We start from the raw sequence: 13,160 nt of genomic DNA on the forward strand, positions 1-13,160 counted from the left end.
CTCCAGTCACATTTACATTGTAGTTATGGGTTTCTTTCAAAGTGAAATCTGTTTTGAATTGGGGACTTTGTGTTGTGAGGATTTTACTTCTAGTGTATCCTGTGTTTATGTAAATTTCAGGCCTAATAGCTGCTGATGGGGTTCTGACTGCTCCAGTGTTGTCACCATCTGTATTTTTTTTGCTTTTTGGCAGCTGATGATTATGGAAAAACGTAAGATTGAACCGAAATGATCACGTCTTGACGCTGATCCTGTAACATTCTGCAGTTGAGCTTGTTGAGTTGCTAACCAGTTGTTAATGGCTAGGGAATGACGAAAGAACTGTGGTTTGAAGGGGGTTTGTGAAGGTGGCAATCAGGAGTCTGAATGAAACCCTTGTGGAATAGAGACATGAGCATGATTCACAAATTTACTCTGTGTTTTGATTAAAGAATTCTGGAAAGCACGAGAGATTTTGGGTCAGCATGTTGACTTGGTCGTTAGCACTGCTGCCTCACATCACCAGGGACTCGGTTTTGGTTCTAGTCTCTAGCGACTGTTTGTGTGGAGTTTGCACATTGTCCCTGTGTCTGCATGGGTTTCCTCCAGGTGTTCCAGTTTATTCCCACAGTCCAATGATGTGCAGGTTCGGTGGATTGGTCATGGGAAATGCAGAATTGTAGGGTATGGTGTTGGGTCTGGGTTGGATGCACTTTGGAGGGTTGGCGTGGACTCGATGGCTCAAATGGTTTGCCTCCACACTGTAGGGATTCTATGACTTTCTTCAGTTGCTAGGATCCTGATGGTATACAATGGTTATGATTCAGTCTATACCACTTCAACAGGAAACTCATTCGACATTCCAAATAATGGAAATTCAAAGGGGCATTACAGTTCAGTCTTGCTAAGCAAAGAGGGATTTTGTTTCTTACAGTGATCACCATCTGTGTGCATTCAGCAATCAGTTCACAATTCCAAGAGCTCTGTGCATGCAATTTTATTCAGTTGACACTGGGTTGCAGCAATTAGACTGCTAGGATCTCAAAGTGAGCAATTTAACCAATTATGAGGTTGCCTCAGCCTCCGGTTCCCTTCTAAATCACAGTGTCCTGATTAGGTGTTCTATCAGCTCATCACCAATTTGGTCAAAATCCTGGAACCTCCCCCACTTTGCCCCCTCCCTTTCTGGCAGCGCCAAGGATATAACTTCACTCCTGGATGGCAGAGGTTGAAGAAAGTGATACACTTGTGAGATGAGCTCTGAAAATCTGGCTTTTTGCACGTAATGCCCACATCCCGTGAATTAATTGAAATGAAAGACTTGCCCTCTGTGTAAATGCTATGATTTTCTGTGGTTAACCAGCATTTCCACTGGAGGGCAGTGTTCACACTTGAAAGTGAGAGTTTTGAGTTTGTTAACCAGCTCAGTATTGTTTGGGAGATAGTAGGAACTACAGATGTTGAAGAATGCTGAGATAACAAGGTGTAGAGCTGGATGAACACAGCAGGCCTAGCAGCATCAGAGGAGCAGGAAAGCTGACCCTTCTTCAGAAACATGGGAATTCAGAACCATTTCTGAAGAAGGGTCCCGAAACGCCAGCCTTCCTGCTCCTCTGATGCTGCTGGGCCTGCTGTGTTCATCCAGCTCTACACCTTGCTATCTCAGTATTGTTTGGGGTCATTTTCCCAGGATTTGGTAGTGGGGCCAGTGAGGGCTGGGGTGACAGCCGCCTTCTGTCAAAATGTGGGCAGGGATCTGCTGCTGGAGCCCCACTAGTTTTCTGAGACTGCATGTGAAAAAGAGGAGCCAGACTCCCTCTCCATGGTCCTGGGATCCTCCACTTTGAACTTCATGACCCCCTTGTTATCTGGGCACTGCGGGTGCCCAGGAAAATGGAGAATGCTATGGTGGGAGAGGCTGCAAACATTCAGCTGTTAAAGAATCCACAGTAATTTGATCAGACAGCTGGATCACCCTTCTACACCTCATGTCCTCAGATTCCTGTACACTCTACCATACCACCCCCTGAAGCCTGGGAGTGTAGCAGAAAATGGGAGCACCCTAGTCAACAGGCGGACTCCATGGTTATGTTGGAAGGGGTCAGGAGAGGTGGGCTTCATTCCAAAGCCCAGGCTCTTGACCCACGAGGTGGGGGAGTCATAAATAAATGTTGGCTGCCAGCAGAACTCCTGTCTGCTGGAAACATCCTGCCACACTGATGTGGAAGAAACCTGTCACCCATCAGTTTTGAAATTGAATGAAATAAATTTCATTTACAGCTTTTTTTTTATATTCACTCTTGGGCAGTGGGCGTTGTAGATTGGGCCAGCATTCGTTGCTTGCCCCTAGCTGCTCTTGAGAAGATGGTAGTGAGCTGCCTTCATGAATCATCAAAGTCCATTTGGTGTCAGTATACCCACAACGCTGTTAAAAAGGGAATTCCAGGATTTTGACCCAGCAACACTGAAGGAATTGAAATATGTTTCCAAGTTAGGACAATGAGTGGCTTGGATAGAGTCTTTCAGGTCATGGTATTCCCACATATCTCATGTATCCTGTATTCCAATAGTAACCAAGATTATTGGATGTAGATTAGGAATAGACTTAGTCAAACATAACAAGCTACACTCTTGACCAGAGTACGAGGGATATGCCTATACCAGATGGATCAAAATAATTCAACAAGGCATCTCACAGCTGTTGCATTTCTTTCAGTGTCATAGAGTGGTTGTTCTCCGTCTGAGTCAGAAAGTTGTGGGTGTGTGTCTCATTTCAGGGATTTAGTTCGATAGTCCATTGTACTGAAGAATATGGTAAACGGAGGCATTGTCAGGAACAGGGAGGTCTGACCCCAAGTGATCAGAAGTAATTTTTTGTTGGGCATACACATGACCACTGTATGCCTCTATCTTTAGGTCCAATCCAATATACAGCTTGAACAAAGCCTGCAGGGATAATGACGGATTAGATGGCTTTATTATTTTAGACAGGTTTTGTAAATTAGTTTTATGCAGACCACTGGATTTGAGAGCATCTGTCACTCTATATATCAACTACATGAGCTCTCAGTTAGATTGTATCCTTTCAGGAATCCCTTATTCCACATGTAAAACATTTGAGGTTTTGATAATTTATCCCTAAAATCAAACGGAAATGGTGAAACGCTAAAGAAATAAATGATGAACGATGAAAAATCCTGCAGCTGGGTGTTAACTCCATGTCTGACAGAGACTGACTTGGTAGCAGTCCAGTGTGTCACAGTTAGCAGCTGCCGGTAGTCCACCAACTGGCAGTGGATAGCTGCCACTAGTTCAGTGTCTTGGAATGGTTAGCTGGCAGTAGCCCAGTGTTGGTCACTGAATGACTGCAGTTGCTTAGCATCTGGAGTATTTGACTGACAATTAACTATGCGGCTGATAAACCTTACTCTGGCACTTGAAACCCATAAGTGGATTAGCGTAGTGTTCTTTATTGTTCGAGCAATGTGGGTCTTTCTGGCCAGCCAACATTTGTTGTCCATACCTAGTTGCCGTTGAACTCTTTCAGAGGACTGTTAAAAGTCAACCACATTACTATGGGTGAGGAGTCACATGTAGACCAGATTGCCATCTCTAAAGGGTGCTAACAAATCTGATGGACATTTAGAGCAATTGCTCACCATTTCACAGTTGCTGTTACTGAGATAGGCCTTAAATTCCACATTTTTATTAGTTGAATTTAAATACAGTGGTGAGATTTGAACCAGAACATCAGCCTGGCCATCTGCATTGCTAATCAAGTGACATCACCCCCATGCCACCATCTCCCATGGCCTTGATGGGCTGAGTTGCCTTCTCCTCTGTTGTACTATTTCATGTTTCTGGATGCTCCATTTGAGTGCCTACAGTCTGTTCCATACAATGTAACTGCTGCTTCCCTCTGGTTCACATGTATTGATGTTCTCCCACCTCCTTCATACCTTTTCCATAGAAGTGAATAGTGATAATCACCTGTCTCTAGAAAGACTGAGCATTTGGATGCAGTTCTTAAGTGGAGACATTTATCTTCTACCTCCCTCCACCCAATGTTCCGAAAACCCACTCCATTTATTGTTCAGTGCAAACGCCTTGGGCTACCATGGATTTGAATGTTTCAAAGCAGTACTGGTCTCTAGAACTTAAGCTACACAGCAACTGATGGGCTAGCTGCAGCAACCAGAGGCAGGTAGCATGTAGAGGTGTCCAATCTGAACGAGGATTAGATCGAGAGAGGATGCAAGGTGGTGCGGCCCAGAGGCAGATCGCACTCAAAGCTTGACAGGCAGGATGAGTGGCAGATGTACAGTGTTAATTTATTGAATGGAGAAAGAATATAATCAGTAAGATGGCACAGGAATAACAATGGGCAGGAGTGGTGTGGAACAGCATCACTCTGTCCATGATAGAGTGAGTGACCACCCAGGTGCAAGTGAACAGACAGTATATATTGTGCTGTGAGGTATTCAGTGAGAATGTGGCAGATTAGCGTGGCCTTCAATACCACGTGGTTTAACATGACAGAGCAAGAGAGCGAGCTTCACTTGGCTAGTCATATGGAGGAACATGCCAGCTCAGGGTGGATCTGGTTTATTAAGTCAGTGCGTGAAATGCTTCCTTCCTGTCTTGCACACTTTATTTCAGTGACTGCTCATTTCAGTGGATTAACTCTGTGGTCTTTGACTCTCCAAACTGATTTTGGCAGTCAGTCACAAAAGAAATGGAGCTAGCATTGATTAATGCTTCTTTTGCAATCACAGGATATTCAAACGTGTTTGACTAAAGTTATTTTGTATTGTGGGCCCTGCTGTAATGTAGGAAACCTAGCAGCCAGTGTGAACACAGCAAAGTCCCACAAACAGCAATGAGATTTGCTTTAGTGGTGATGGTTAAAAGATAAATATTGGTCCGGGCACCTGAGGCTGTTTTTGTTCAAAGTAGTGACGTAGGATTTTTAATTCCAGTAAGAGTGCCTTGTGGGAAGGAGAAAGAGAAAGAAGAAGTTGAGCATCAAACTCTTTGAAAGAGCAATAGTTGGTGGACGAGACCAAGCCCTTTATGATGTACTTTGCAGTGAAGTTGCTGTGAGAAAGTCCTGGGGACCCATCAAGAGATTCTACGAGAGAGGCCATGCTGCTGCCGTTGTATTTCAATGATGTCATTTCCTCTGCAAGTGAGAAGATAGCTTCCGAATTCTGGGACTGGCTGTTATCCCAACCGCACAATATGAAATGTATTCCAATGAAGCCTTTGTCTCTGAAGGCAAATGTTTGTGTATGCATGTCAGATGAAATTACAGTGGTGGTGACGTTATGAATACCTCATTGTGCGGCAGATATTTCTCACTGTGTACAGTCATCTTTTTATAAAGATTGCCAGCTCATCCCCAGCATTCCCTGTGCAGATTCACTGCTATCAAGACCCCAGCTGCACTTAATTGCAGTTGCTGAGGGCCAGTGTAGATCTTGTGGGCTGAATGGGTCTCTTTCTGTGTTCTAACCATCTAATCTTCCAGAGTTCACCACTGTGGAGCCAGCCTAGTGCAGTCTTCCTTGTTTGAATCCTTCCCTTCTTGTTGAAATAGCACTGTTTTCAAAACCCTGGGTATACTGACTGGAAGGCCATCTTTCCTAAACTAATTCTGGGGACACCTAGGCAGAGTTTAGAAAAGTATGGAAAATTTAGGTTGCATGAAGGAGTAAGACAAAATGTTTTAGCAGCCCATGAGAATATTTACAAATACATGCCAGGGATGCCCAGTGAAGTGTACATTGTTACCATGGATATGACATTGCAGTATTGAAGTGGATTTAAATACCATACAAAACCTTAATGCAGAAACAACAGTGTCTCTGACATACTGACTATATGACCTAACTCTGGTTTGTGAAATGCATTGTGAATAGAAATGGGGATGACTTAGAACATTAGAACATAGAACATTACAGCACAGTACAGCCCCTTCGGCCCTCGATGTTGTGCCGACCTGTCATTCCGATCTCAAGCACATCTAACCTACACTATTCCATGTATGTCCATATGCTTGTCCAATGACGACTTAAATGTACCTAAAGTTGGCGAATCTACTACCGTTGCAGGCAAAGCGTTCCATTCCCTTACTACTCTCTGAGTAAAGAAACTACCTCTGACATCTGTCCTATATCTTTCACCCCTCAATTTAAAGCTATGCCCCCTCGTGCTCGCCGTCACCATCCTAGGAAAAAGGCTCTCCCCATCCACCCTATCTAACCCTCTGATTATTTTATATGTTTCAATTAAGTCACCTCTCAACCTTCTTCTCTCTAATGAAAACAGCCTTGTATGAGCTGTTTTACATTTTCTGGGTTGGATTGCAAATTTCTTGTTCCTTCCCAGTCAGAAAAACCTGACAGGTGACTGGTGTCTGAGGTGTTTCTCTTCCAGTTGGTTGTGAATTTGGAAAATCCTTTGGTAGCTGGACATCAAAGCAATAGTTACACTTTGGCAACATTTATTTTCATTTTACACTGATTCTCAAATCTTGCTTGTGTTCCAAATCACGCTATTCATTGGGTGTCATTGCCTTGGGCACCTGCAATGGTGCTATGCCATGTATTTCAAAGCCAATAATAATGATAAATGATAGGTTCTGGATAATTCTAACTCCTTTTAAACATTATTGTTTAGACATTTAGCAGATACTGTTCTCCATGGTGATTTATACCATATGCTCTACACTGTACTTTGTTTATGTATTGGACATATTAAAAGTTAACATTTTCAATGGTGACTCTTTTTAAAATCAGCATCTTTCCCAGGAACTGTTAGCATGGAAGTACCGTACCTCCATGAAGGGGCTATCCTATGACAATAGAGTCTTATTGGTACCTTGATCAAATAGTTCTGCTCATACATGCCTGAGTTTCAAAGTCAAAAGATTCACTTTCATCCTGGAAGTGAAATCTGTACTTTTTGTTTTCTGTATTGTTTATCATTTTCCAAAGCTCCCCGCCTTGGGAAAATGTGCTGTCTACATCTAAACTGAGTAGTAGCCTTCGCCAGTCTCATCACAAACCTGCGTGGCCTCATCTTCCTCTGGCTTTGCTTGGAGCCTCCACTGAATGACTCTACATGTGATACTGAAGGAGTGAGTTCACCAAGTCTTCATTTCCAGTCTCTCCAGAGGGCGATGATATACGAAACATGTAAACAGAGCTTCATCTCCAACCACTGGAGGTCACAATGTCAACTCACATTGAAGGCACCTTCATATGATCATGCTAGTTCTATTACCCTGAATAGATTAATGTAATCTGAGAGGTGACAGGATGGATATGTTTGCAGGGAGGGATTGGAAAAGTCAATCGGCTGGTCAATGAACGGTGTTTTAGACTTAAGTGAGAGACTGGAGGTGAAGGGAGAGATCAGAAATGGCAGTTCCTTTGGTGTGTGTGTGTGTGTGTGTGTGTGAGAGAGAGAGCTGAGAGATTTCAGCCCACTGGGCGAGTACTTCACAGAAGTGTAGGAGCCTGGTGCTGTCCAGATGGGGATGTTTTACTCCTACTCTTGCCTCATATACAGTACTGCCAAAGCATCTGCCTGCTAGATATGGCAATGCTTGACTCTCTTACCTGCTGGGTATCGTCAGCCTAGTCATACAAGATTAAATCTAAAATGGAGAAGAATGCAGGTCACATAATGTTATTACAATGCCAAGGTTGCTTCCAGCCATCATTGAAATCAGAAGTGAGATGGGTTGTGTTCAGCCTTGAGACCTTTAATCTCTCCTCTGGAGGTGATGATGCTTTCACTTGTTCCTTGGCATGTTTAGGATGAACAAGTGCCTTTGGACCTCTGGTTTCTGAAGCTCTCCATCACTGGGTGTTTCCTCACCTCTGTTGCAGATCAATTGATTGAGATTGATTGTTAAGTTATGGTTAAGTAATACTGCTACTGAAATGTGATGTGGACACAGTAGATGTGAAATTTATTCAGAACCTCTGGCAACCAGTTCAAGAGCATCAGGTTAGAAGTTGGAGCTTCCAATATATTTCAAGTGAAGTGAGGAGTAAGACAAAACTGAAATTTGTCACCAGAATCATTCGATCTGGATACAACAAATATTCAGGGACTTAGGTATCCTTCTAGCATGCAAGAATGTAACAAAATTGTGCAATATCGATACAGTATTACAAGAGAGGCCCTGCAAAATAACATAGATCAAATAAAATCCAGAAGTTTAAATTATGGAGCAGATATGAACACAAAAAGACAGAAATGGGGTAATTGGAAGGACTACATTAGAAAAAACTAGAGGGAATGTGGAAGTGGGTGGTGTCGAGTGGAGCATATTAGTAAATTTGTCTATGTAGGACAAATGATAACAGAAGATGCAGATGTAATGGAAAAAAAATTAGAAGAAGGATAGGAATAGCCAGAAGTAACTTTGTGAAGATCAAAGATATAATTTTGATGAGAAAACTAGAGCTTATAACAAAGAAAGAACTGTTAAATTCCAATCATTTTCTGTTGCCTCATAAACCTGGACAAATAAAAATCTGTGTAATGAAGTAAATGCTTTTGAAATGTGGGTGTGCTAAGAAGCTGTTTAAAGATCCATTTCTAGACCATAAGACAAACTTCAGGGATACTTGAAATTGCAGAGCAAAAAGAATACTAAGTGACATCCACAAAAGAAACCAGTAGCAGTTTTAACAGAGGTAAAAAGCTGCAGAGGTCTCTTCTAGAGAATAAGCCAAAGGATAGCAGAGACACAGGTTGACCTGGGGTGGTTGAATGGCTAATGTCACAGTGCAGTTACTGACAAACAACTGTGGATATGAAGGAATACAGAAGACTGACAAATGTGCTGTACCATGACAGCAGATCTCCATGTTAGGAATAGCCACAAAAAGAGACAGTAGAGTAATATCATTGTTTTGAGGAGCTATCTGAATGGCAAGAAGTTTGGTCAGAAAGGTTAGGGACTTTAAGGAGCATCACAAAGGAGCTGGTACAGATGGGGAGAGAGGTTAAGGTAAGGGATTCCAGAGCTTGGGACCTAAGGAGATGAACTCATGCCTGACAGTGGCATGCTAAGGCAGAGGAACTATAAAAGGTTAGAATTAAAGGAGAACAGAATTTTCAGATTGTTGAAGGACCAAGGGAGATTATCGAGCTAGAGGCAGCCAGACCCTTACAATTGTATAAATAAGAACTGGCCAGTACTTCCCTAGTATCAAAGCTGGGCTCTTCCATATTCACATGTCTGGGTGCAACAATTCCACATTATACCATGTGTCAGAATTTCAGCAGGTATTTCAATTTTTTGAGGGAGAATCAGAGTTTCTGGTCAGTAATCCATTTCTGATGAAAAGTCATTGTCTCAAAACATTAACTCTGTTTCTTTCTCCTCCAAGGCTATCAAACCTGCTCACCATTTCCAGCAATTGTCTGTTCAGATTTCCAGTGTCCACAGTATTTAGTTTTTATTTTCAGTTTCTGTGTTTGGCTTTTGAGCCTTGGACCACAAAAATATTTGAATTGAACCTTTAGCAGGAAACTAGCGAGAGTCTAAATTTTTTTCACTTGTGCCTCTCTATAATAAGACAACCATCTTGGCCATGTCTCCGAATTCCCTTACTGACATGGATTAAGAGTGGGACTCTGTCCAGTTTGTGGAGAGTGAAGATTCTGTTGCCCACGAAATGTTTAGACTTTAACTTATGTCATGTAAACTATGCAGCTCTCAAAAAATAGGAGAGGCACTTTATTTGTGGTGAAGATTGAGGGCACCAGAGCAAAATACTGCTGAGTCCAGATAAAGATGTAGCTCACCAGGAATGTTCTGGTTGAATGAGGAATTCAGTAAACTAGAGGTGATTGGAAAAGCTTTCTACTACCATCATTTCCTAAATAACAGTAGATACTCATGACTAAACAAAACCAAAAAATAAATGCCTTGATAAATGCAGGGGTCTCTGAATGGGCTGAATAGACTCCAACATCTTTCATTATTCTTGTGAAAATAACTGTCTTTCTGGGTAGTTAGTGATATTTGGTCACTCTGGATTAAGATTGGAAAACACTTCGGACTGCCTTCAATGCTTAAATATTACACTGAGAGCAAATGAGAAAAAGTTTAATTTTTTGCAGTTGAATTTTAATGGTAACGAGTCTGAAAACATTTGATTCATTGAGACAATGTGCAATAGAAGTGAATGGGAGGCTCAACAAATGTCAAGAGGTTTAATAGAGATTCCACAGAATGGTGGCGAACCCAAGGTAAAAAAGGTGTTGAGCCGTAGGTCAGCCATGATCAAAGTGTCTACTAGAAAAAACCTAAGGGTCTGAATGGCCTCTTTAGATGCTTTTATAACCTGGGATTGAAGGAGAAAGTATATGTGACACAATAGAAATGACTGCTCTTCTTGAAAATTGCTTGGTAGCAGTGATGCCAAGAATGAGGCAAAATGAACATAGGTCCAGGATAAATCGAAGATGTGAATTGGCAGCTGGATGTTGTTCAATAATGGAGACAATTTATTGAAGGAAAAAAAGATATGAGAGGACGCAGCTCTAGGAAATCCATTGTTGATGGGAATTAAGCAGAGAATAGACCATCAAAAAGAGTAGATGCAGGATTATTTGAGAGGAAAGGGCCCACATTATCAAATTCCTATATTTCAGATTTTACTAAGATTGTTCAATAGGAAATGTGACAACTAGACCACACAAAAAGTAAGCTGTAACCATTTAATCTGTTTTGATGGTCAGGGTTCGAGGAAGAACTGCTGGCCAGCAATACAGGGAATTCAGTGTTCTTCCTGGTTTAGTGCTGAGGAGTATTTTTGAGTTCAATGCAGTGTATCAGTCAGGGTTTGTACACAAGGTCTGCACTGAGTCTTCAGCCTATAAACTTCTGGTCACTATTGGAGCTGCCAACCTTGCTGGGTTTACTTGGAGTCTTTCGGTTACTCCTGAGAGTCACTGGGGCAAAAGTCACAAGGTCATGTTCTTTCATCTTACTGTGCTGATTTAAAGCAAACAGGGCCACAATACACAATAATTTTATCTTAAAAATTCTTTAATGAGATGTGAGTGTCATTGGCAAGGATAATGTTGGTTGCTCATCCTTTGTTGAGTAACTTGCTAGGCCACTTCAGAGCATAATTAAAAGTTAACCACATTATTCTAGATTTGGAACTGGTCAAACTAGTTAAGATGGCAACCTTCCTTCGCTAACGGACAACAATGAAACAGTGTATTGAACTAATCAGGAACAAAAACAAAGTTGCTGGAAAAGCTCAGCAGGTCTGGCAGCAGCTGTGAAGGAAAAAACAGTTAATGTTTCGGGTCCAGTGACCCTTCCTCTAATGATACCTGTTATGCTCACCATGACTAGCTTTCAATTTAAGATTTTATTATTTAAATTTAAATTCCATCAGATGCTGAAATAGGGTTTGATCTAATTTCCTCCAGAGCATTAGTTTGGGCTGCTGGACAGCTAGTCTATATTTTGTTACCATGATACCATGCTCTCGACCAGGCACAGTGTGAACCAGACACCTTGCTGCATTCAGATCAGGGATACAGCCATTTTCAGATTGCAGAGGATTGTGGATATTGAAGCAGTCATCATTACCAAATGATGTATCGGTCAGCCAATGGTGGGATGATAAAGTCAGGGCAAATGGAGGCAGCTAATAATGTAATGAAGTATCAACAATAGAGTCTAATGGCCATGGACATGCAATGGAGACAGAAGGGCCAATTTCCCACTGAATTATTGAGATAGTCAAGATAAATGAGTGGATTAAATAATCAGCCCCTGTTCTGGAATTGTGCCTGGGCAGGAAAATAACCCTGAGTCTCTTCCTCTTTGCTTTTGTGACAGATTGTAAATTCCGTTGTCACTACCGCTGCCGACCCCTGATTCAGTTGGACTGTAACCGGCCAAAGGCTAAGAGATTGGATGTTACGGAAAACACACTGGAACAAGACACAAATGTGGTAAGAATTGTGACCCTCTCTGGTAACTCAAAGTTTAGAGCATGAAGATGAGTGGAGGTGTGGATGGAAGAAGAAAGGTGAACGTACAGCCTAATAGAGAAACTGGCACTAGGCAAATTAAGCAAGACACAAAGACAATAGAGTAATGATTTAATGTTAAGTGTTCAATGGTATTGAGGTCATAGTTTACTAATATCTCAACTATGCAATGAGTCATGTCATTTCAGCCCATCATATTCACATTGCCTAATAGCTGGCTCAAGCCTCAGCCGTATCATTGCCGGTTTCAGCTGCAAGTGTTTCTCAGAGGCCCTGATTTCAGACAATGAGCCTGTCGCTGCTCCATTCAACACTGAGGACTGCGCATTTTACTAGAATTCAAATTCCATTGCAATCAATAAGGCATGAATTGTATGTGAGTCTTAACCCCTTACCCTATTGAATACAGATGAACTGTGCACACTAACAAGGGTAACACATATCCTGCACAGCGAGCGTACAGTCACAGGATCTGAATGAGGTCATCAGAGCCTCGCCTTTAAACCTGAATGAGGTCATTGCCTGCCTGGTGAGAGAATCTCAGTGACGCTGTCATGCTCTCTAAAGTGACACTGGATGTGGGAGCAACACAATTCAAAGCTGAGGATATTTTAACCTCCAGGCTTGTTTGCATCTTGTTTGGCAGTTGTTAACATTGGGGATTGTCTTTTGCCTATATCTGATGATCCCAAGCAGAGAGGCAAAGGGAATGAAGATGGTGGATGAGATGTTAACCTAGCAGGCTGCTTTGTCCTGGTTGATGATAAGCTCCTTAAATGTTGGAGCTGTATCCATCAGGAGTGGAGCTGCACGATGGTTAGCATTATTGCCTCAGCACCAGGGACCTGGGTTCAATTCAAGCCTTGGGTGACTGTCCGTGTGGAGTTTGCACATTCTCCCTGTGTAAACATGTGTTTACTGTGGGTGGTCTGGTTTCCTCCCACCATCTGAAGATGTGCAGGTTGGGTGGATTGGCCATACTAAATTTCCTAGAGTGTCCAGGGATGTACAAGTTAGATGGATTAGCCAAGGGAAATCCAAGGGAAATTAGCAGGGATGGGTAGGAGGGTGAGTCTGGGTGGGATGCTTTTCAGAGAGTTGGTGTGGACTTGTTGGGCTGAATGGCCTGTACCACA

At 42.2% G+C, this 13,160-nt stretch overlaps 1 protein-coding gene across 2 annotated transcripts in view; it reads left to right on the forward strand.

Moving 5' to 3' along the window:
* Positions 1–13,160, forward strand: part of rassf1 (Ras association domain family member 1) — an 81,475-nt gene that overhangs the window by 37,599 nt on the left and 30,716 nt on the right. For both annotated transcript variants that reach the window (XM_048547532.2, XM_048547531.2), the window contains exon 2: positions 11,870–11,985. In XM_048547532.2, coding sequence (XP_048403489.1) covers positions 11,870–11,985 — 116 coding nt within the window. The remainder of the gene's footprint in view (positions 1–11,869; positions 11,986–13,160) is intronic.

The sequence above is a fragment of the Stegostoma tigrinum genome, chromosome 11 (assembly GCF_030684315.1).
Source record: "Stegostoma tigrinum isolate sSteTig4 chromosome 11, sSteTig4.hap1, whole genome shotgun sequence".
Lineage (NCBI taxonomy): Eukaryota > Metazoa > Chordata > Chondrichthyes > Orectolobiformes > Stegostomatidae > Stegostoma > Stegostoma tigrinum.